Below are 20,335 nucleotides of genomic sequence, written 5' to 3' on the forward strand. Positions count from 1 at the left end.
TATCAAGCGTTATTTATAATAGATCTAGTCTTGTGCTCACCTAAAGATCTCAACTCCTGTTTTGCTTGTGTTCTGTAAAATCAGGGCATCTCAAACTCCACCATGGTACTGATGGATGAAACTTGTGTGTCTCTTGTGAGCAGTGAGACTCTTCCTCCTTCCACCACCACAAGCCATAGAATGTGCAAGGGAGGAGAAGTAGTGTAACTTTGGTAGGGTATATTAGCATATGGCCACAACAGTACCTCGCTGATGCTAGGTCCCTGCCACTCTGCTCTGTGTTTGCCAAATACTGTCAATCTGATATTGAATGTTCAGTAGCACTCAGTGGAAATTGTCCAGTTTCCTAGGTTTTTGTTTCCTTCCCCTGCCTCCTTGGAGGTCTGTGACTGCTGAAGGGCGCAAGCCACATGCCACTAAGTAGTGGATAAGATCCATGATCTTTGGTACTGCCCTGCAAGGAGCATGTCTGCTGTGGATTTGATAGCTGTCCAAGCGGAGTGGCTGCACCAACCTTTCCAAAGATGGGAAGCAGAATTCTTACCCCGTGTGTTCTAGTTGACACCCCACACCCCCACTTCCTGAACGTTGAAACAGGGAATTGCAGGTAGGAGCAGGCAGCTGTTCGTAAAGAGAGCGTACATGTTGCAATACTCCTGTGCAGTGAAAACCTGGTTATCTATAGGGGAGAAGGGAAACGTGTAACTTTAAAAATGTACTTGAAAAAAAACACCATCACTCAGACCAGAACTTTAAAAGACCAAGCTCCTGGCTAGTGTTGCTTGCCAACGATTCCACATGGCTCTACGTTCCTTTGCTTTCCAGTCTCGTCTCCCTTGCAATAATTAGACTGTGCGGATCAGGAGTCACTCTAATACACTTGGAAGAGAGCTGGCTTCTGTGGTGTGATACATGCACTAATGTGTTTGCTTACTACCATGGAGAAACTAATCCATCTCCTCTGGTGCAGGCCATGTGTACTGCACTGACCTCAACATCAGAGTTAATACACCTCCTCGGGAAGTGCACCAGCTAGGAAAACTCTGCTTAATTGTATTCCTTTCTGTTAGCTGTAAAGTGGGTGTAAAAGGTTGGTAAATTAACAAGGTCAGTCAGTTAACTAAGTTGCCATACTTGTTCTTTCTGCATGAAACATCCTAATGCAGGTGTGTTTGAGCTGCTTTCTTTCAGGAGGGATGCATAGTCCCTCATGAGGTTTGCTCAACACTTGGATAAGTTTCTTGGTGCCTTCCTTCTACCTTTCTGTAATGCTCTCAGTAGTGTGTCTGAAACCGAGAGGGGCCAGCTGATATGTACTGAAGCCCTAAAACTTGTGTGTATCTTCAGCCTCCCAGACTGCAGCGAGAACTTCTCGGCTCTGCAGGGGAGTAAAAGACACTACAGATTTGGTTAGGAATGACCCTCCCGAAGATGACATTCAGCGTTTTTTAAAGCCACTTCGCAGAAGCGTGGCTAGTGGGACTAAATCCTTGGAAGCCAGTCCTTGGCCAGTGTTTCTATTGTGTGTCTTTCAGCTTGTAGCTGTCTGAGTGAATAGCCCCAAGCACAATGTGTTCCACAAGGATCTGACGAAGTGGGGCAGTGGCTTAATTGGGATGTTTCTTTGAACCAGCCTCTAGGCCAATTAAAAGGGTTCATCTTGTATGTCTGAAGCTGACCACTTCCTCTTTTAGTCTGTCCTCTCTTCCTGCTTATACTATGGGGGCGGGGGAGGGGTGGTTAATCAATTTATTTGCTGAATCTCAGTCATTACTCTGCTTAACGTGCAGACTAATTGGGAGATGGGGAAGGAGCGGCGTGGCCTACCCTGTGGACGAGGTGCTAATCCACGCCGCAGCCATTCAAGCACTTAGATGTGGGCTTCAAAAAATTGTTGCAATCATAGCTATTAAACTGCTGCCCTGACTCTGCCTTGCTGCTCTGCAGCGCGTGTTGCAGGTATTTACCTCGTGCTAATGCAGTTTTTGAAACCCTGCAGCTGTCGATGCTGGGGGTCAGCCAATAGTCCCCACGTTCAAAAAGTGCCATGAGTTCTTTGTGGGTTTTTTGTGCTTTGAATTATAATTGATGATTTACCCAACAGCACGTTGGTTAGAACGGACTCCATTCAGCAGCGAGGGAACGAAGAGATGACGGGTACATCTGTACTTGCGGCATCATGTAGCGTACAGACACTTCACGCCCGGATAGCGCGGGGATAAAGAGCAGTGTAGACAGAGAGACCTGGCTTCAGCCGTTAGAATAGAGACGAGAGCCTCATCCATGGCTCACCCAAGCCATGCCTCCTGTGTCTGCACTGCAATGTAGCATCCCGCTGATGGAGCCTTTCACTGCGGCCTGTAGCTACATGTAGCTGATTTGGCCTCAGTGATTCAGGCATTTGTAACTTCCAGGCTGGCTTGCTGCAGTTCCCGGTAGCTAGCCCAGGGCCTTGAGGCTGCACTGCTTACCAGGGACACATCACCGTGGTACACTGCTTCCCCTTCCCCAGCAGAGTCCAGCTCAAGGTCGCTGCATTGACATCCAAAGCCTTGCATAGTGCTTGCCCTAGCTACCTGATCACCTTTCCTTCCATGATGGCTGCCTCCCAGGACTGTGTGGTTCCACTGGCAAAAGCTGTTGACAAGCAGGGGAAGACTTGTATCTTAAGGAGATGGAGCTTTCCAAGGAGCTGGACCAAGCCTATGGAACCTGCTGCCAAATAAACGACCCCCATGCTCACAGTGCTCAGAACCAAGGGCAAAACCCACTTCCTCTTCAATGGAGCTTCTCTGCAATTACCTCCCCAAACACGCCAGCAGCTGCACCCTTTATACCTGTCAGTAACTGTAAGCTTGACCCTGCCAACACGGCTTGAAGAGCGATTTTTGTGTTTACTACTGGTGGAAATTATTTAGATACCGTGGTGATGGACAACCCATATAACACTCTAGCTAGAAGTCTGGCAATCCTCTACTACTAAGATGGCCAAAACCCAAACTTTTTACCTCCTTCCTTATTGGGCTGTGGAGGGATGGTTATGTCCTAGCCATATGCCTTATTTCTGAATTCGCATGTTTATCAGATAAGGAACTGCTTAATCAGAGGAAAAGCTCGAGGACTATGAACATACATTTTCATTTGCTTTTGAATGAAAAGGCTGTAATTGAAACTGGAAAATCTTCTATCCCTGACTTCTGTCGCTTGCCAAGAGGCCCACAAAGTTGGGCAGAGAAATCATGTCGGTGATTTTTTTCAAAATCTGGTATCCTGAAGTCTTCAAAGTACAAATCTGATAATGCAAAGCATGTTTATCTTTTTAAAACAGGAGCTGTGAGTGGCTATTGTTTGGACTCCCTGTTGGCTCTTAGTGGTGGTGCTTTGTAATTGAAAGCAGCTGTAAATTGTGTTGCAGTTTAGAGGCTTGCTCAGTTTTGGGGATCTTTGTTCCGCTGTTTGCATCAATGAGTCGACCCCTCAGCAAACACATGCCATCCCCCCGCCCTCCCTCCCTCCACCCTAAAAAAAAAAAAATAAAAAAATCTTATGTTAACGTTGGTAGTAGGGATCGCTTGAACATGTGCAGGATAGAATAGGCACAGTGTGAGCCCCTGATCATCATTTTAATTAGCAATATATTTGGACTGAGAACAAAGGTCTGTCTCACTGAAGCAGATGGTAGGGTGGGAGAGGTTGCTAAGTTATTATGGAGAGAGGCCGCAGCGAGCAAATGTAACGGGCTGCAGATGCTTACATGGGTTCTGAGCTGGAAGCTAGTGATCATTGAAAACCTGAGCCATCTGCTCTTCAGCCCAGCAAAGCATGTGTCTGTCAAAATAATACATTCCTAAAATCTCTGCCTTCTGCACACGGGCTCAGTAATGTGTGTGACCCACATCCAGCTGTAGAACAATCCCGCCCACTACAACAATGGCTTGCGTGACATTGAACTGCACGGTCCACAGCACTGATGGCAGTCTCCCTTTGTCTTCCCGAAATAAGCTGGCTGCCTTCTGTGGCAGCCATTTTGGGTGTTGCTTGACCTCTGACCTCCCGTACCCCTGCCTCACAATGAAGCTGTTGTCAAGCATTCAGTCTGGTAACGAGTCCATGTGCGTAGAGGGTCCTGCCAGCTGATGCTGCAGTGGCTGAGTACAATAGAGCCCCGATGCTGGGCGGCAGAGGAGAGTGCCTGCAGCTGAAGCGAATTACTGCAGCAGTCAGGCTAACGGGGCCGTTCGGCCTTCAGCGTCTGCAACAATTGATTATCAGCATAGAGCAGGGATGGCAGGTGTTCAGCTCACCATTCAGCCTCTCTGCACTGTCTGGATTTATGAAATTACCTGGTGCTTCTCCAATGAGTGCTTGGAAGTTTCAGTGGCTTCAGTTCAGCTCTTATTTTATTTCTTATTTTTTAAATTATTATGCTACTTATATGGGGGGGAGAGAGAGCTCAGTGGTTTGAGCATTGGCTTGCTAAACCCAGGGTTGTAAATTCAGTCCTTGAGGGGGGCCATTTAGGGATCTGGGGCAAAAATTGGGGATTGGTCCTGCTTTGAGCAGGGGGTTGGACTAGATGACCTCCTGAGGTCCCTTCCAACGCTGGTATTCTATGATTCCATGTAAACCCTACTGAACCGGGCTCAGAGAGACTTCTCCTCCTCACCCCCTCCTGCTTTAAAATCCAGATTGCTTTAACCAATCACACTCCCACCAAAAGGGAATTCAGGGAGGATGCTGAGAAATACCCTTGAAGGGTGCGTCTATCTCTGGAGCCCTAGAGGCTATTCTTTGGCCGTATATTGTCAACTACAGGAGTATCGTCCGTTTTCCACTTCCACGGACACAAGTTGTGGCCATTTGCTTCCCCGACTCCTGTTTTCTGTATATTTTTCTTTCCTGAGAGGTCATTGGAGGTAAACTAGGAATCCAGCCAACCTAATTCTTTAATGCCATTGCTGAGTGGAGCTGGCGGAGTAGTATTCATTGAGGCTAAGCGGCACGCGTTCAGGCCATTCATTCCATGGTTGAATGCGTTCCTAGTCTCTGTTGGTATATTTGCCAGAACTGTACATTTCAGGCTATGGGCTGTTTGCAAACTTTTCAGTTTTTTGTGCTGGTGCAATTGTCACATGGTGGGCATGTGTGCGTGTCGGTGTGTGCGTTCGGCGGTGGGCAAGAGGTGCTGGGGAGACATGGGGAGCGGGCAGGAAGAGGCGAGGGGCAAGGGTCGGGCTTTGGGGGAAGCAGCAGTGTGGGGTAAGGCCTTGAGGCGGAGTGGGGGACGAGCACCCGCCCCTCAGAAGAAAGTTGGCACCTGTGCAAGCAGCTCTTGCTCACTTACGTCCATGACATCCCATTGAGGCTATAAGCTGCCTTGCTTCCGTTTGACTCCTCACGCACGTTGGAGGATATTCTGGCGGTTCATTCTCCATACCCGTTTTTATTTTTCATGGGGGTCCTTGCTAGGGAAGCATGAATTGCCCCACCCCAGACTGCTCTGCTGCTGGTTTTCAGTCCTGTACCATTAACGCAGAAAGGCAGTGGTGGACATGCAAATTGTGTGCTGTTCAGAGCTGCTATCATGTGGTTGACCAGATGATGAAACAGAAGCAAGAAGCCGTGCTAAAAAAGTACAGTGACCTAATCCAGTTTCCATGGTAACGTTGTAGATTAATGGCTTTTAGCTGTAATCTGAATGAGACGTATTAAACTTTTATATTGTGATTTAGAGCTTTTGTGTCCTTGGTGACTTTGAATCTAAATCCATCAGTCACATGCGTATGCTTTCATGTGCTTCTTTTTAATTGTAGAAAAGTAACCTCTGCTAATATTGCCATTAGAATGAAAGCTAATATTGCCGGACTTCATGTGTGCTGAGTACATGAGCGATGAAATGCCTCATCAGCTGATTAGGGGCAGCAATGTCTAGGGATGGCTGTGTAGTGCTTGGTAAATCATTTTAAATAATGTATGTGAAATATAGAACTGTGGAAGTAACTTGGCACAGATAGTTGGGTGCTGACTGCCACGTGCTAGGGAATCGTAACAGGATGGCTGCCTGGTGGAGAACAAGTAAACCGTCCAGTGCTCAGACTGCCTCACCAGCACTTGTTCCCTTTCTGACTGAGATCGCAATGACACGAGTTCCTAATTTCCCGCCCCCCCGCCACACATACGTTGCACTGTGCTAACCCAAGATCACCCTAGCTCTGGGAAGAGTGTTCTGTAGGGAGCTGGCTGCTGCCATAGGGATGGCAGAGAGTACATCGGTGACTTGCTTTGTCTTTCAGCATCTCCAGTAAATATACTAGTTTAGGTAAGGAGGAGCTTGTTGTTTTCATTTCCTCTCCTACAGCGGCCGTTTGATGGTTTCCTTTCCAAACGTGGGACAGGTTCGGTGAGTACAGGCTGACCTGTCCCACCCGTGTCACAGTGGACAAGGTAAAGAACAGTTTAAGCCTCTTTGTTCACCTTAAATTGCATGTTCTGTGAGCAGATGTCCTGATCATACGTGTATGAGGGGCTTTACTCTAGCTCAGCTACTCGCTGGCGATCCACAGCCCCAGGTGCATGGAATATTTGGCTAGGATTACAGCAACGTGCTGTACAAGAGGCTGTCCATTCGGACCGTTCGGAAGCTAAAGCTAGTGCGTTGTACCTATTTGCCACATGGACCTATGTACAGTCCATGGCCTGCAAATGCGTTTTTTCTAGATTTCACCTCACGTCAGTGCTCTGCTCTCTCCCCAAACTGTGTCTAACCTGTCACAGCTGGAAGCAATGCCTAGAGTAGGATTTAAAGGTGTGCTTACACTTCTGAAAGGCTGTTGTGAACAAACCCACGCTGCCTTAATTCAATCAATTTAGCGCATCTTCAAGCCTGGGGGAGCCAGGATTTTAACTTGTTTCAGATGGGATGGTATAAAAGGGTGCAGAGCAGCTTTTTTGCTGCTTATCTTGACACTGAAAATCTGCTGCTCGTGCTGTGTGGACTTGTTGCAGCGGGAAAGCGGGTTCCATACCTGGCACCTGACGGTGTGCAAGATGCAGCTATTCCAGGTACCTGCTGTTGATGAGATCATAGTGTGTAGTTTGCTAGAGCTAGTTATTCTTGTCCTCCCTGGGTTGTCATATAGCCAGAGCAGAAGAGAGATGGCTGGTGCTGTTCCAGAATTGGAAAGATGGTCCAAAACCTGGAAGTCTAGGCACATACCCTTCCTTAAATCTTCCCCTTCACATCCACATGCTCCCATCACAAAGACAGATGGACTGGTTTGCTTAATGGAGCCCCTCTAAAAATCTTTTTCTTTCCTCCTAACTAAACTGGTTTAACCAGACTCTTCTCTAGCCTGTTATCTTCAAATCTGATTTTTGCAATAACTACACTTATTGCAAGTGTGATTTTATTTTGAAATGCCCGTGGCAAACCCTCACCGAAATACCTTGGAATAGATACGCTACTATCAGTGCACTTCATCAGAAAGGCTGGGATTGACAGCTTGGCTCCTGGGGGCTGTGGAGATAAAAGTATCTCAGCATTGTTGGAATTCTGTAGCTCCTCTGATGATGATCATAGAGTTCCTTTTATACCAGTGCTGCCTTTGAATAATAATAACCTGTGGAACCTATTATTTTCTTAGCACTGGAAGACTCAGGACAGCGAGGAATATGAAGCAGAAGGTAAGAACAAGCAGAAGCACCTGCTTTTATTCTTGTAAAGTTAAGCGGGGGAAGGGAGGAAAAAAGGAAAATTAAACAATGGCCATTTCTTGGTAAGAATTTCTGATTCAGACCTAATCTAGTTGTAAGGCGAGCTCTCGGCATCTTGCCCTGGGGAATGTTCAGGGGCCTCTGAGATGGGGCAGTGCTCAGCGGGGCAGAGCCCAGGAACTGCTGCAAATGTCTGAGGCTAAAAACCACCAGGGAAGGTTCCTGGCTCACTCTCGCTGGCGATGCAAGATCCCTGTGTGCTGGAACCTGTTCCTCTGAAAGGTTGAAAATATTGGTTTTGCGCTTCCGGGAAGCCGGTGCTTGTTCCTAGGGCCTGTGCAGAAGTGCTCCATTCAGGTTGCTGGAGAGGAGGCTTTAGATGCTCTTGCAGTGGAGCATGGCTGATGAGTCTCTGCTTGTATAACGGTGACCAGCTCACACAAACGGCGGGTAGACTGCAGGGCTTCAGTTTTCTGTCATGGCATATTGAAACGGAAACCTGCCCCAAGACTGGGATGAGACAAAAAGCAGGGCCTGGGAGAGGTGGCTGCCTGAGCCCCACCCTGGAGGCCAGTGGCCCTAGATCACCTTCAATCCTGCTCCCTGTCCCGAAAGGTTCTCAGCTTCCTGCATCCCGGTCCCTGCGGAGAGGGGGGACACATTTCCTCTTACTTGCTACCTTCACCCATTCTCATTCTTCTGTCCCAAGCAGACCTCTCCCCAGTTCTCATTCATCTCCCTCTTCTCCTGCTTTGTCTTTCCTACTCCATTCCCTCATTTTTCCTCCTGCCCCCTTAGCAGGTCCCCGTGTCTTGTAATGGCCGGCTCCTTGGGGTTCCCATGCTGTGAGTTCTGGGGGAGAAGCTGCGTACCAGCACACATCAAGCCTCTTGCTGCGTAACGAGGTTCACTGGGCTACCGCAGTGCAGACCCACCGCCATAGATGCTGCTTGAACAGGCCCCTCTCCTGGCTTTTCCCCAGCAGTGAGAATGCTGAGATAGCGTTAGATGGAATTGCACTCGTTGGCCACTAGATGTCAGCATGAGCCACAGAATTAAATGATTTCCTTCTGCCTTGGCTAGAGTTTAAATTGTTTCCTTAAGGTTTTGTTGTGTGTGTCTTATCACTTGTACAGCAATGGCCCAAACGCTCCAACCAAAACATAGGGAGTGATCATCCCAGTCCAAAGAATAGGAGGAGACGCGGAAGTTCAATGCGCAGGGTCATGTAGGAGGTCAGTGGCAGACCCAGGGATGAAACTGGTCTCCTGACACCCAGTGCAGTACCCTGCCCACTAGAGCACACTGCCTTCATGGACCATGGCGCACCTTGCGAGAGCAGTGATCGCAGGAGGCTGGTCAGCCACAGAAAGACCCTGAAAACTCTGCTTTGATTTGAGAGATTTAAACGTTTCCCACTTACTTTGGAAATACCAGTTCCTTCCCCCACAGCCCCCAGAGCGTGTGTGTGTGTGTTGTGTGTCGTGTGTAAAAGGGAGAGTTCAGGCTGGTGTGGGGAGATGCAACAAAGTCTTCTAAACCTTTCAAGTAACCCTTTAAAAGTTAACATTTTCAGCTGTATAGTATTGCACTGAATTTATTTGCTTGGAGGAAGGGGTTCAAGTGGAGGTTGCTGGTGACAGAAAATTGTTTAAACGTATCTTGATCAAAACATTTGCTTAATGGCATATTCAGATGGTTTTGGGATGGGGAGGGTTCTGAACATCTAACGTAGGAGCATGGCCAGGGCAGTAGGACGCCCTAGCGATAACCAGGTCTGGCCCTAGTGGCCGACACACAACTATCGAGGGAAGAACTCTAACAGAGATTACACAATGCTGCAAAAGCTCCAGCTTGTGTGGAATGCAGCTGACCGCTTCCTCCTCCATTTAGGATGCAGTGAGCACATTCAGCCTACGCTCTTGTCCCTCCACTGGTCCCCAGTCTGCATTCACTGCCAGCTGAAGGCCTTGGTCCCAGTCTCCAAAGCTCCTCATGGTTCAGGTCCCAGTTGAGTTACAGACTACAGGGCATTTGAGCATCAAGGGAGTTGCCTTCCCGTTGCATCGTACAGATCCCAAAGCCCATGATGGAGCATGTGAGAGTTAGACACACTGCAAGATCTTCCCTTTGATGGAGTCCCTCCTTTAACTGACTGACACAGCAACCCAATCTCTCCCCCACACACACAGTGAAAATCCCTGCCCCAAGTGGAGCTTCTGCAGCCAGGGATGGAGCACAGCAGAAGATTCCATGAAGTTCGCTAAGAATCTGGCCAAGCAAGGAGGAGGTGCCCAGATGCTATGGTGATGGGCACCATTACAAGCCCCTAAGGTAGCGAACTTGCTAGTGCTGGCAAACAGCCAGTTGTAGGTGTTGGGTGACATAACTACACTGGCACCTAGTCCTAGAAAGTCCTCCAGGGTTTCTTGCAATGGTGTTTTGTATCTTTTTATCCCTCCTTTTAATAATGTAAAACTCACTGTCGTTGTTTCAGGCCAGTTGAGATTTTGGAATCCGGATGACTTGAATGCTTCACAGACTGCGTCGTCTCCTCCCCAGGACTGGATAGAAGAGAAGCTGCAGGAGGTTTGTGAGAATCTAGGAATCACCAGAGACGGCCACTTGAACAGGAAAAAGCTGATCTCAGTTTGTGAGCAGTATGGGCTGCAGACTGTGGATGGCGAGGTAACCATCTCTGCGGCTCTCCTTTCAGAGGAAAGTTGGGATGGCACAAAGTGCTGTCAAGGCTTTTCCGTAAGAAAGACTCGCTTTTCTCTGAGAAATGCCTAGGATACATATAATTGCACATTTTAAAGAGACAAGGGGTCATTTGGAAAACAGGATCTGAACCCAGTTGATAGCTACCTAATGAGCTTAACGGTTTTGAGTCAAAAAATGACTGATCCTGTCTTTTTATAAAAAGGTAGTAACAGCCTTAATTAATGATAGTTTTTCCAGTAAAATGGGGTCTAAACTGATTACAAACCAGAAAGTAAACTGCAGGTCTGTATCCAGGGTATCAGTAGTGTAGTCAAGGGTTAATGGAGTTTGTCCACTTCTCAGTTGGGGATTACGGAGTTAACTCACTTCTGATCACTTTGTGTATAGCAGAGAGCGCCAAAAATGGTTTTTAATGGAACTTTTGGTTTTCACCCCAATATCATCCGAGCCTAAACCCAATTCAAAATAAGGGAATCCCTGCACCCCCTTAGTGTCCACCATGTCACTGCCCAGTCTGGAGGACCAAAAAGGTTAGTTTGCCCACTTTTTTTTTTTAAACCACTACACCACTGCCTGGTATTAAACTTCCTCATCAGGAACTAGAGTGCTTGCCAAGAAGTCAACAGTCCCTCGCTTTGAGCTCTATTTGCAAATCCCTGGGGCAATATTTGTGACTCAACAGGATTTCAAAACTGACTCTCATGTCAGTTTAGGATTCACAGGCTTGTAAAAAGTAACTTTTCTACACCCCCAAATAACAACTTAAATGTTGGTTTTTTTTCAGGAAGTTTGTATTTTAACAGGATAATATGCATTTGCAGTGTTTGCAACACAAACATTGTAGCATCCTGCTACCATTGGGGAGCCAGGAATTGAAAGGGACAAGAAGCTGATGACATTCTTTCATAGTCAAAAGTGCAAAAAGTCAATGAACTGTACATTTTAAACACTTTCCATATTAAAAATTAAGGTGTTTTTAAAACCAGGTTGCCTTGTGGTAGTAAACTGTACTTATTTTAACCTTTTAACCTTGCACTATCCCTTCGTTCAGTTGCTACTCTGCAAGCTGGTGTTCTTTCAGCACATGATTTGCTCTGAAACCCTCATGCCAGAAGGCTTTGGGAGCATAGAATCATAGAATATCAGGGTTGGAAGAGACCTCAGGAGATCATCTAGTCCAATCCCCTGCTCAAAGCAGGACCGACCCCAAGTAATGGAGCAAATGTTTTCTAGAAGATATTTCTTTGAATATACTACCCCTCAAGACAGTGAAATTCTTTAAACTGTGTTTTGAGAGGGTAGAACAGCTCAAAATGTAGCAGGGGAAAAATGCACTGGTACACAGGCTTCAGTGTAGTTGTATTTGGTATTTCTGTGACTCACTGTACACAATACAGTAATTGCCATCTCATGTATTATTATTATTAATCTGGTATACTGAGTAATTCTTTTGGTTTTCTCCTTAAATGACATCTCCACAAAAGACTTAACCTGGTAGAATTTTGTTTGTTTTATGCAGAGCTGTAAAACTGTCTCATGTTGATACATCTGAGATGTGCTCCATGTGTACAAAAGATGTTGACTGTATTTTACCACTTTCAGGTGCTTGAAGATATGTTCCATAATCTTGAACAAGATGGCACAATGAGCATAGAGGACTTTTTCTATGGCTTATTTAAAAATGGAAAATCTCTTACGCCATCAGCTTCTACCCCATACAGACAACTCAAACGGCACCTCTCCATGCAGGTGAGAAGCACTGGGACAGTATTTCTCTGGAAAAATGGCTTCATTTGACTAGAATGCTCGACATTTTTTAATAGCAGCTAGTCCTGGATGGTTGGGAGTCTAGATAAAGTAATATTAAGAGAAGCTTTCAGGTAGATATTTCTGCCTGATTCTGCTGATAGGCCTTCTTGATCTCTAACCTGATTCCTTGACGCCACATTAGACTAGGAGCCTGATCCAGAGTCCTTTAAAGTCAGCCAGAGCCCTTCTGTAAAGTTCAGTGGCAATTGACTCATGCTCCATGTGCTTTTATTTCTCCATGGAGGCACCTGATTGCTGCTGAATTTATTTGCTTGGAGGAAAGTGGAGGTTGCTGGTGACAGAAAACTGTTTGAACCTATCTTGATCAAAACATTTGCCCCAGGCGTTACCAGAATAATATTGCATTGGTGTAAGAACTGTGGACCATAGCAGTCACTGTTTCAAGTGTTCTGTTACATGTTCCATGTTACCTCTGCAGAAAAGAGAGCACATTATTTTGGAAACAGGCTCTCCCTAGGCATTGGTTATCTGACTCCAGAAAGTCAGCAGTAATGTCACAGGCCAAGCTGGGGTGGGTTAAAATGACTGCTGCATCTGGGTTTGCTTGTGCCCATCATGAATACAAAGGCTATCTTTGTGTACGCTGTAAAGAGGAGTAAACTGTTTTGGTGTGGGGGAATCAGGATAAACCACCGCCAGGTTCCCTCTTATGGAAGCACCCCCATGCTTCTGATACCACAGTGTAAAGTGGAAAAGAAATTTGTCCTCCCACAGTGATCGAGTGAAAACCTGAACCGCCAGGTAAACTATTCCACCGAAACTTTATGTGATCGGAGTGGGGTTGGGGCGGGGACAGCAAAGGTAAACGTGTGAATGGATTCCTGAGGAACCCCTTCTGGGGGAAATAACAAACATTCAAAACCTGTTGCCCACAGTTGTGTAATTACAACAAGGTAAAAAACTCTTATCAGCCTGAGAACCTGTCTTGCTACAGTAGAAGTTTCCCTCCTTTGATTTACATTAGAAACTTAACAGCAAGGGCCTGGTTAGCCTGGAATTTCACTGAGTTAAATGGAATTACTCCTGAGCCACCTCAGTGCAGTTCAGAGAAGACTCAAGTCCTTACAGCAATTCAGTTTATAAGCCTTCCTCCTTTGGCAGCAGGAGGAAAATGTCCAGTATTGCCCTTAGCTGGCCTTTGCAGACCCCCATCTCTCCTCTCTTCTAGTCCTTTGATGAAAGTGGGAGACGCACCACTGCCCTGTCCGCAATGACTAGCACGATTGGGTTCAGAGTCTTCTCCAGCCTCGACGACGGAATGGGCTATGCCTCTGTGGAGCGAGTACTTGACACATGGCATGAAGAGGGAATTGAAAATGGCCATGAAATCCTCACGGTAATTGGGTAGATCCCCCAGCCACCTGATTTTGATTTTGGATGCTGCTGTTTCTGGATCTGTACTTTTTATGTAAAACGATGCAGTTCTGGGAACAGCAGGGATGATATCCACAATAACTTCCTAAGGCTTAGAGAAATGAGAAGTGACAACTCCCACGGAGCGAATACGTGTTTTAAGATAGCACAAAGGGCAACATTCCATCCTTCCTGAAGTAGACCACCTATATTTACAGGGGGCGGTGTAATTATTTAGATGTCTAAATACCAGACTGCACTAGCAAACCAAATACTCCTGCATCGGAATGCTCTAAATTGTTGCACATACAAAAATGGAGAGCAGAATTTGGCAGCCTGGCTCATGTTGGGTGTTTCATATTCAGAGGATAAAAATGTTCATATCCATTGCAAAACAGAGGTTCTCACCCTGCAGCAAACTGCTTCCAAGACTACCTTTTCAAAAGCTGTGGACAAGCTACAGGAGAATTTCCTGTATTTTGTCCTTGGCTCTTGATTCTATGACACTGAGGATACACTATAAGAACTTTCTCCTATCTGTCTGTCAATGTTACACTGAGTTTGAGCATTACTGGCTGCTATAAACACTTGCACCAAAACTGTGCTATCCGTCCTAGGTAAGAAAATGCAGTTTGGACTCAAGCAAGTCCTAGTCTAAAAATTCACAGCCGTTTTCTTTTTAGCCAGACTGGCATTTGAGAAATGTAGATCCTTAATTTCTCTTTCATTTGCTGCTTGATTACTTTATTTTTTAGCTTTTTACCTATCTGGTTTTATTAGCATTAATGTGATTTCTTTCAGAGTAGCAGCTGTGTTAGTCTGTATTCGCAAAAAGAAAAGGAGTACTTGTGGCACCTTAGAGACTAACAAATTGATTTGAGCATAAGTTTCGTGAGCTACAGCTCACTTCATCGGATGCATTCGGTGGAAAATACAGAGGGGAGATATATACACACACAGAGAACATGAAACAATGGGTTTTATCATACACACTGTCGTGGGTGCATTGCTGGCACATGATGGCATATATCACATTGGTAGATGCGCAGGTGAACGAGCCTCTGATAGTGTGGCTGATGTGATTAGGCCCTATGATGGTGTCCCCTGAATAGATACGTGGACAGAGTTGGCAATGGGCTTCGTTGCAAGGATAGGTTCCTGGGTTAGTGGTTCTGTTGTGTGGTGTGTGGTTGCTGGTGAGTATTTGCTTCAGATCGGGGGGCTGTCTGTAAGCAAGGACTGGCCTGTCTCCCACGATCTGTGAGAGTGATGGGTCGTCCTTCAGGATAGGTGTAGATCCTTGATGATGCATTGGAGAGGTTTTAGTTGGGGGCTGAAGGTGATGGCTAGTGGCGTTCTGTTATTTTCTTTGTTGGCCTGTCCTGTAGTAAGTGACTTATGGGTACGCCTCTGGCTCTGTCAATCTGTTTCTTCACTTCAGCAGGTGGGTATTGTAGTTGTAGGAATGCATGATAGAGATCTTGTAGGTGTTTGTCTCTGTCTGAGGGGTTGGAGCAAATGCGGTTATATCGTAGAGCTTGGCTGTAGACAATGGATCGTATGGTATGATCTGGATGAAAGCTAGAGGCATGTAGGTAGGGATAGCAGTCAGTAGGTTTCCGGTATAGGCTGGTGTTTATGTGACCATCGCTTATTAGCACCGTAGTGTCCAGGAAGTGGATCTCTTGTGTGGACTGGTCCAGGCTGAGGTTGATGGTGGGATGGAAATTGTTGAAATCCTGGTGGAATTCCTCAAGGACTTCTTTTCCATGGGTCCAGATGATGAAGATGTCATCAATGTAGCGCAAGTAGAGTAGGGGCATTAGGAGATGAGAGCTGAGGAAGCGTTGTTCTAAGTCAGCCATAAAAATGTTGGCATACTGTGGGGCCATGCGGGTACCCATCGCAGTGCCGCTGATTTGAAGGTATACATTGTCCCCAAATGTGAAATAGTTATGGGTGAGGACAAAGTCACAAAGTTCATCCACCAGGTTAGCCGTGACAGTATCGGGGATACTGTTCCTGACGGCTTGTAGTCCATCTTTGTGTGGAATGTTGGTGTAGAGGCTTCTACATCCATAGTGACTAGGATGGTGTTTTTAGGAAGATCACCGATGGACTGTAGTTTCCTCAGGAAGTCAGTGCTGTCTCAAAGATAGCTGGGAGTGCTGGTAACGTCGGGCCTGAGGAGGGAGTCTACATAGCCAGACAATCCACACTATCAGAGGCTCGTTCATCTGCGCATCTACCAATGTGATATATGCCATCATGTGCCAGCAATGCCCCTCTGCCATGTACATTGGTCAAACTGGACAGTCTCTACGTAAAAGAATAAATGGACACAAATCAGACGTCAAGAATTATAACATTCAAAAACCAGTCAGAGAACACTTCAGTCTCTCCGGTCACTCGATTACAGACCTGAGGGTGGCTATCCTTCAACAAAAAAGCTTCAAAAACAGACTCCAACGAGAGACTGCTGAATTGGAATTAATTTGCAAACTGGATACAATTAACTTAGGCTTGAATAGAGACTGGGAATGGATGAGTCATTACACAAAGTAAAACTATTTCCCCATGGTATTTCTCCCCCCCACCCCCCACTGTTTCTCAGATGTTCTTGTTAACTGCTGGAAATAGCCTACCTTGCTTGTCATCATGAAAGGTTTCCCCCCCCCCCCCGCTGCTGGTGATGGCTTATCTTAAGTGATCACCCTCCTTACAGTGTGTATGATAAAACCCATTGTTTCATGTTCTCTGTGTGTGTGTGTATAAATCTCCCCTCTGTATTTTCCACCGAATGCATCCGATGAAGTGAGCTGTAGCTCACGAAAGCTTATGCTCAAATCAATTTGTTAGTCTCTAAGGTGCCACAAGTACTCCTTTTCTTTTTGTGATTTCTTTACATACCGTGTATTTTATAATTTTAAGTATGGTAAAATACTTACATTAAAACAAAGTGTAACTAGAAGCCCATCAAATGATTGTTAGGTTAGGCTTCCACCATTGTCAGTACTAGCAATGGGCTTTGTGATCTAATTAAGGTGAGGTTTTTACTATAAAATACAGAAGTTAATTGACGCTAAGGGGTCATGCACAAATTACCTACCTCGCTAGTTGTCTTTATTGCAAGACTTTTTCTTCTATCTGGGAAGATTATTTTCAATCATCCATCTTGTCACGTTTAAATTAAAAACAAATGCAATTTTGCTGAGACCCACAGTAAACAAACAAATGCATCTGCCACTTCTGTCGTGGGTGCACTTGATTAACTGTGTCTAATAGGAACTTGTGCCTCTCTCCTTCCCCTTTGCCAGAGCATGGATTCAATTTTGGGAGGAAGTTGAGAGGCTACATTTCTGTATCCCTGCAGAGATGCCATTCAGAACGGATTCACCATCAAGCGCAGGCCACTTCTAGACCTCCTCAGCTTTCTATTGTCACCTTCATTTTAAGCTTCTACAGGAGAAGGAAAGGTTGCCCTGTTGTGCTGACTTATTGCTGTTTTACAGGCCTTGGATTTTAGCCTGGATGGAAAGGTCAACCTGACGGAGTTGACTCTTGCGTTAGAAAATGAGCTCCTGATAACCAAGAATGGAACCCATCAGGCTGCCTTGGCCAGCTTCAAAATGGAGATCAGACATTTACTGTAAGTTGGCAGGGTTTCAGTCTCCATCAGATCTCCCTTGTGTCCTAGTTACGTGGCCAGGCAGGAGTTTAGATACTGTTTGCTTACTCCACAATTCAGAGAATATCTCCCTAAAATGTGTGAAACCTTGTATTTCTTGTGAAGCACCTGAGAGTTTTTTGTCAGCACCTCAGAATTTCTCATTAAGCCTGAGTATTGCGAGTCTAAGAAGTGACATACCTCAGTGGAAGCAAAGCCTCACAGGAAAGTGCCCTCAGACTTTTGAAAAACCAAAACCACACAAAAGGATTTTCTTGAGCGTCTCTCTTGCTTGTTCCTAAAGGGTTGGAAACAGTAACAGCCAAGGTACGTCAATAGTTATGGCCCTTGGGCTGAGGAGGGCGAGATTTGATGCCTGCTGCCTTGAAAGCTGATGATGACTAGTAATGGTTCTCTAGTGTTATGTAGGGTTTGTCATGCAGTGCAAGCACACGGGATGTACAAAAGTGACACTTTCTCAGGGCTCTCAGAACCATGAGACACTTTGTTACCCTTCTGCCTCAGCGAAAGAGAGATTTGTTCATGTTGAACTGGGTGCAGCTCCCTTTCACTCCAGTCTGTTAGCTGCCCCCGACAAACATCTCCGGATTCTGCCAGCCTGTCCTTTGCCAGATGGATAACACTTGGTGTACTCAAAGTCCTGAGCCCCTGGAAGATTGTTTCCCTGGAGTCAGGGGGGCTGGAACAATATGTATAGTGGGGGTGCTGTGAGCTATTGAACCAAACTGTAAACCATGTTAATAATAGAAAGCCAGGGGGTGCTGCAGCACCCTTAGTTCCAGCACCTACACCTGGAGTATCCAGCCCTGTTACTGGACACTCAAAGAAACTTACCACGTTCATTATCTCCAGAGAGGCAGGGTACACCCCAGCTCGTTTGATTCAGCTAAGAATTCATACTTCGCTTAATATTACAGTGCTGAAGACTACTTATGATAAAAGAAAAACAAATTTATTAACAAACATGGATTTTTTTAAGTGATACTGAGTAAGGGTAGTGGAAACAGGAGTATAATAAGAGTCTAGACATAACTTAGCAGACTACAATCCTCTTGTTTGGTCTACACTGGTGGGGGGGAATCAACCAAGATACGCAACTTCAGCTATGAGAATAGCGTAGCTGAAGTTGACGTATCTTAGGTCGACTTACCTTGCGTCCTCCCGGTGCAGAGTCAACTGCCACCGCTCCCCCGTTGACTTCGCTTCCACCTCTTGCTGCAGTGGAGTATAGGAGTCGACGGCAGAGCGATCGGGGATCAATTTATCGTGTCTACACTAGACGCAATGAATCGATCCCCGATAGATCACGTAGACGTACCCTTTGTCTCAAACAGTTTCTTTTCTCAGAGTCCTTTGCAGAGCTTGCTGATTTTCAGTCAAATCAGGAGCCAGATTTTTCAAAAATCACTCCCTTCTGCCAGGAGTGTTCCTCGTGAAATGCATCAGAAAAATCTCTTTTTGCTTCTGCTTCTGTTTCCCCAAATGCAAGACAACCCCCTTTGTCTCTAGTCTCTGGTGCCTTCCCAGGCTGATTTCACATCCCCCAATCAATCTGGCTTTTCCTGTTGACTTGCATGTAAATGTATCTCCCCTTGTGTTGCGCTTAATTTACCTCAGCGGCCTGGGCAGATAGGTCACTCAACATTTCTTTGTCGGGGAAAAACTTGTTTATCATCCCTGCCTGGTTACCTAGTTTAAACATATTTTTAGCACATAGACACAACTCCTTGCATGACACCCATACTTGCATCTCTCAATGCTTATGATGACCAGCATTCTACGAGCTTTTATTTGATACTTTACCCAACATTCTTTATGGATAAATACCATGACAGCAATGTGATAGGTATAGTGAGTTTGTCAGGCCTGATGAGAGCTGCAGTTGCGTGATAGTCATCCCTTTGCCAGTGCTTGGAGGGTCCCATCTCCTTTCACTACATTGCCATTCAGGTTTGTGCTGGAAGAGATTTTGAATAAAAGACCCCGAGGACGGAACTGTCTCCAGCAAAGCGCAAAGGAGTAAGCTCTCATCTGTACACTTCAACCATTCTACTTTACCTCCACTCCAGGATGAGAATTACTAGTAGAGAGATGGAACAAATTGAAAATCGAGCTCCCTTAAGGGAGCTGTCCAATGTAGCCAATCCAACAGAGACCGAGTAATTAAAAACAAATCCAGTTGCCAGGTGGGTACAGCACAAGAGTGAGGTGCCAGAGGTAATCAAAACAGTGAAAACAAAAGAATGGGACAGAAGGTGGCCCGGCCCAGTGGCACAGCTCTACCAGTGCAGGAAATTAAACTACTCCAGAGCAGTTCCTAGGCTCGTAAGTCTTGGCCAGCAAGAGTTGAGGCAACAATGCACTTGTGCCTGAGCTGATGAAGAACTAGAACTGATGGGACAAGCCCATCTGATCTTTTACCAAGAGGAGGGTGGCTATGACCTGGAGGCAGGAGGGATGTAGAGTGGGGGAGAAAACGGGGTATTCCTCAGACCTAGAAATGTGTGAGTGACTTGTTTGGGTGCTGGGGAGTCAGGAAAGGGCGTATAATCCAGGATTCCTTCCTTTCGGTAGGGAGCAAGTTGACCAAGTGGTGAGAGAAAAAGAGAAGCTGCGCTCAGATTTGGAAAAAGCTGAAAAACTGAAATCTCTTATGGCCTCGGAAGTTGATGACCACCATGCTACCATAGAGCGCCGGAATGAATACAACCTCAGGTATGGCAGCCCTCCTGCATTTCCGCCTTCACTGCCTGAAGGGGGCTGGAGTGATCGGAGAGCACAGGTCTCTCCATTTTGTTCGGTCATTGCATGTGTATACAGTGTTGGTTGTACATAAACATTAGATAATTGTTTTGCTGCATGTGTGTGGCTCTAAAGAAAAACTTCAGGCTGGTGAGTGTGTGTGTGTGTGTGCGCACACACTCTGAAGGGCTCAGGATCAATTTGGCTAATCTTCCTGTCTTCCTCTTTCCTACCACCCATTTCTACAGTACCAAAGATCTCCAAATTCTGTGCAACCCAGTTCCA

General features: G+C 46.0%; 1 protein-coding gene across 20 annotated transcripts in view; it reads left to right on the top strand.

Annotated features, from left to right (window-relative positions):
* Positions 1-20,335, top strand: part of NIN (ninein) — a 108,463-nt gene that overhangs the window by 44,670 nt on the left and 43,458 nt on the right. For all 20 annotated transcript variants that reach the window (XM_038406049.2, XM_038406052.2, XM_038406037.2 and 17 more), the window contains 6 exons: positions 7,644-7,683; positions 10,211-10,401; positions 12,040-12,186; positions 13,436-13,603; positions 17,133-17,269; positions 19,883-20,023. In XM_038406049.2, coding sequence (XP_038261977.1) covers positions 7,644-7,683; positions 10,211-10,401; positions 12,040-12,186; positions 13,436-13,603; positions 17,133-17,269; positions 19,883-20,023 — 824 coding nt within the window. The remainder of the gene's footprint in view (positions 1-7,643; positions 7,684-10,210; positions 10,402-12,039; positions 12,187-13,435; positions 13,604-17,132; positions 17,270-19,882; positions 20,024-20,335) is intronic.

This window comes from Dermochelys coriacea, chromosome 6 (genome assembly GCF_009764565.3).
Source record: "Dermochelys coriacea isolate rDerCor1 chromosome 6, rDerCor1.pri.v4, whole genome shotgun sequence".
Taxonomy (NCBI): Eukaryota; Metazoa; Chordata; order Testudines; family Dermochelyidae; genus Dermochelys; species Dermochelys coriacea.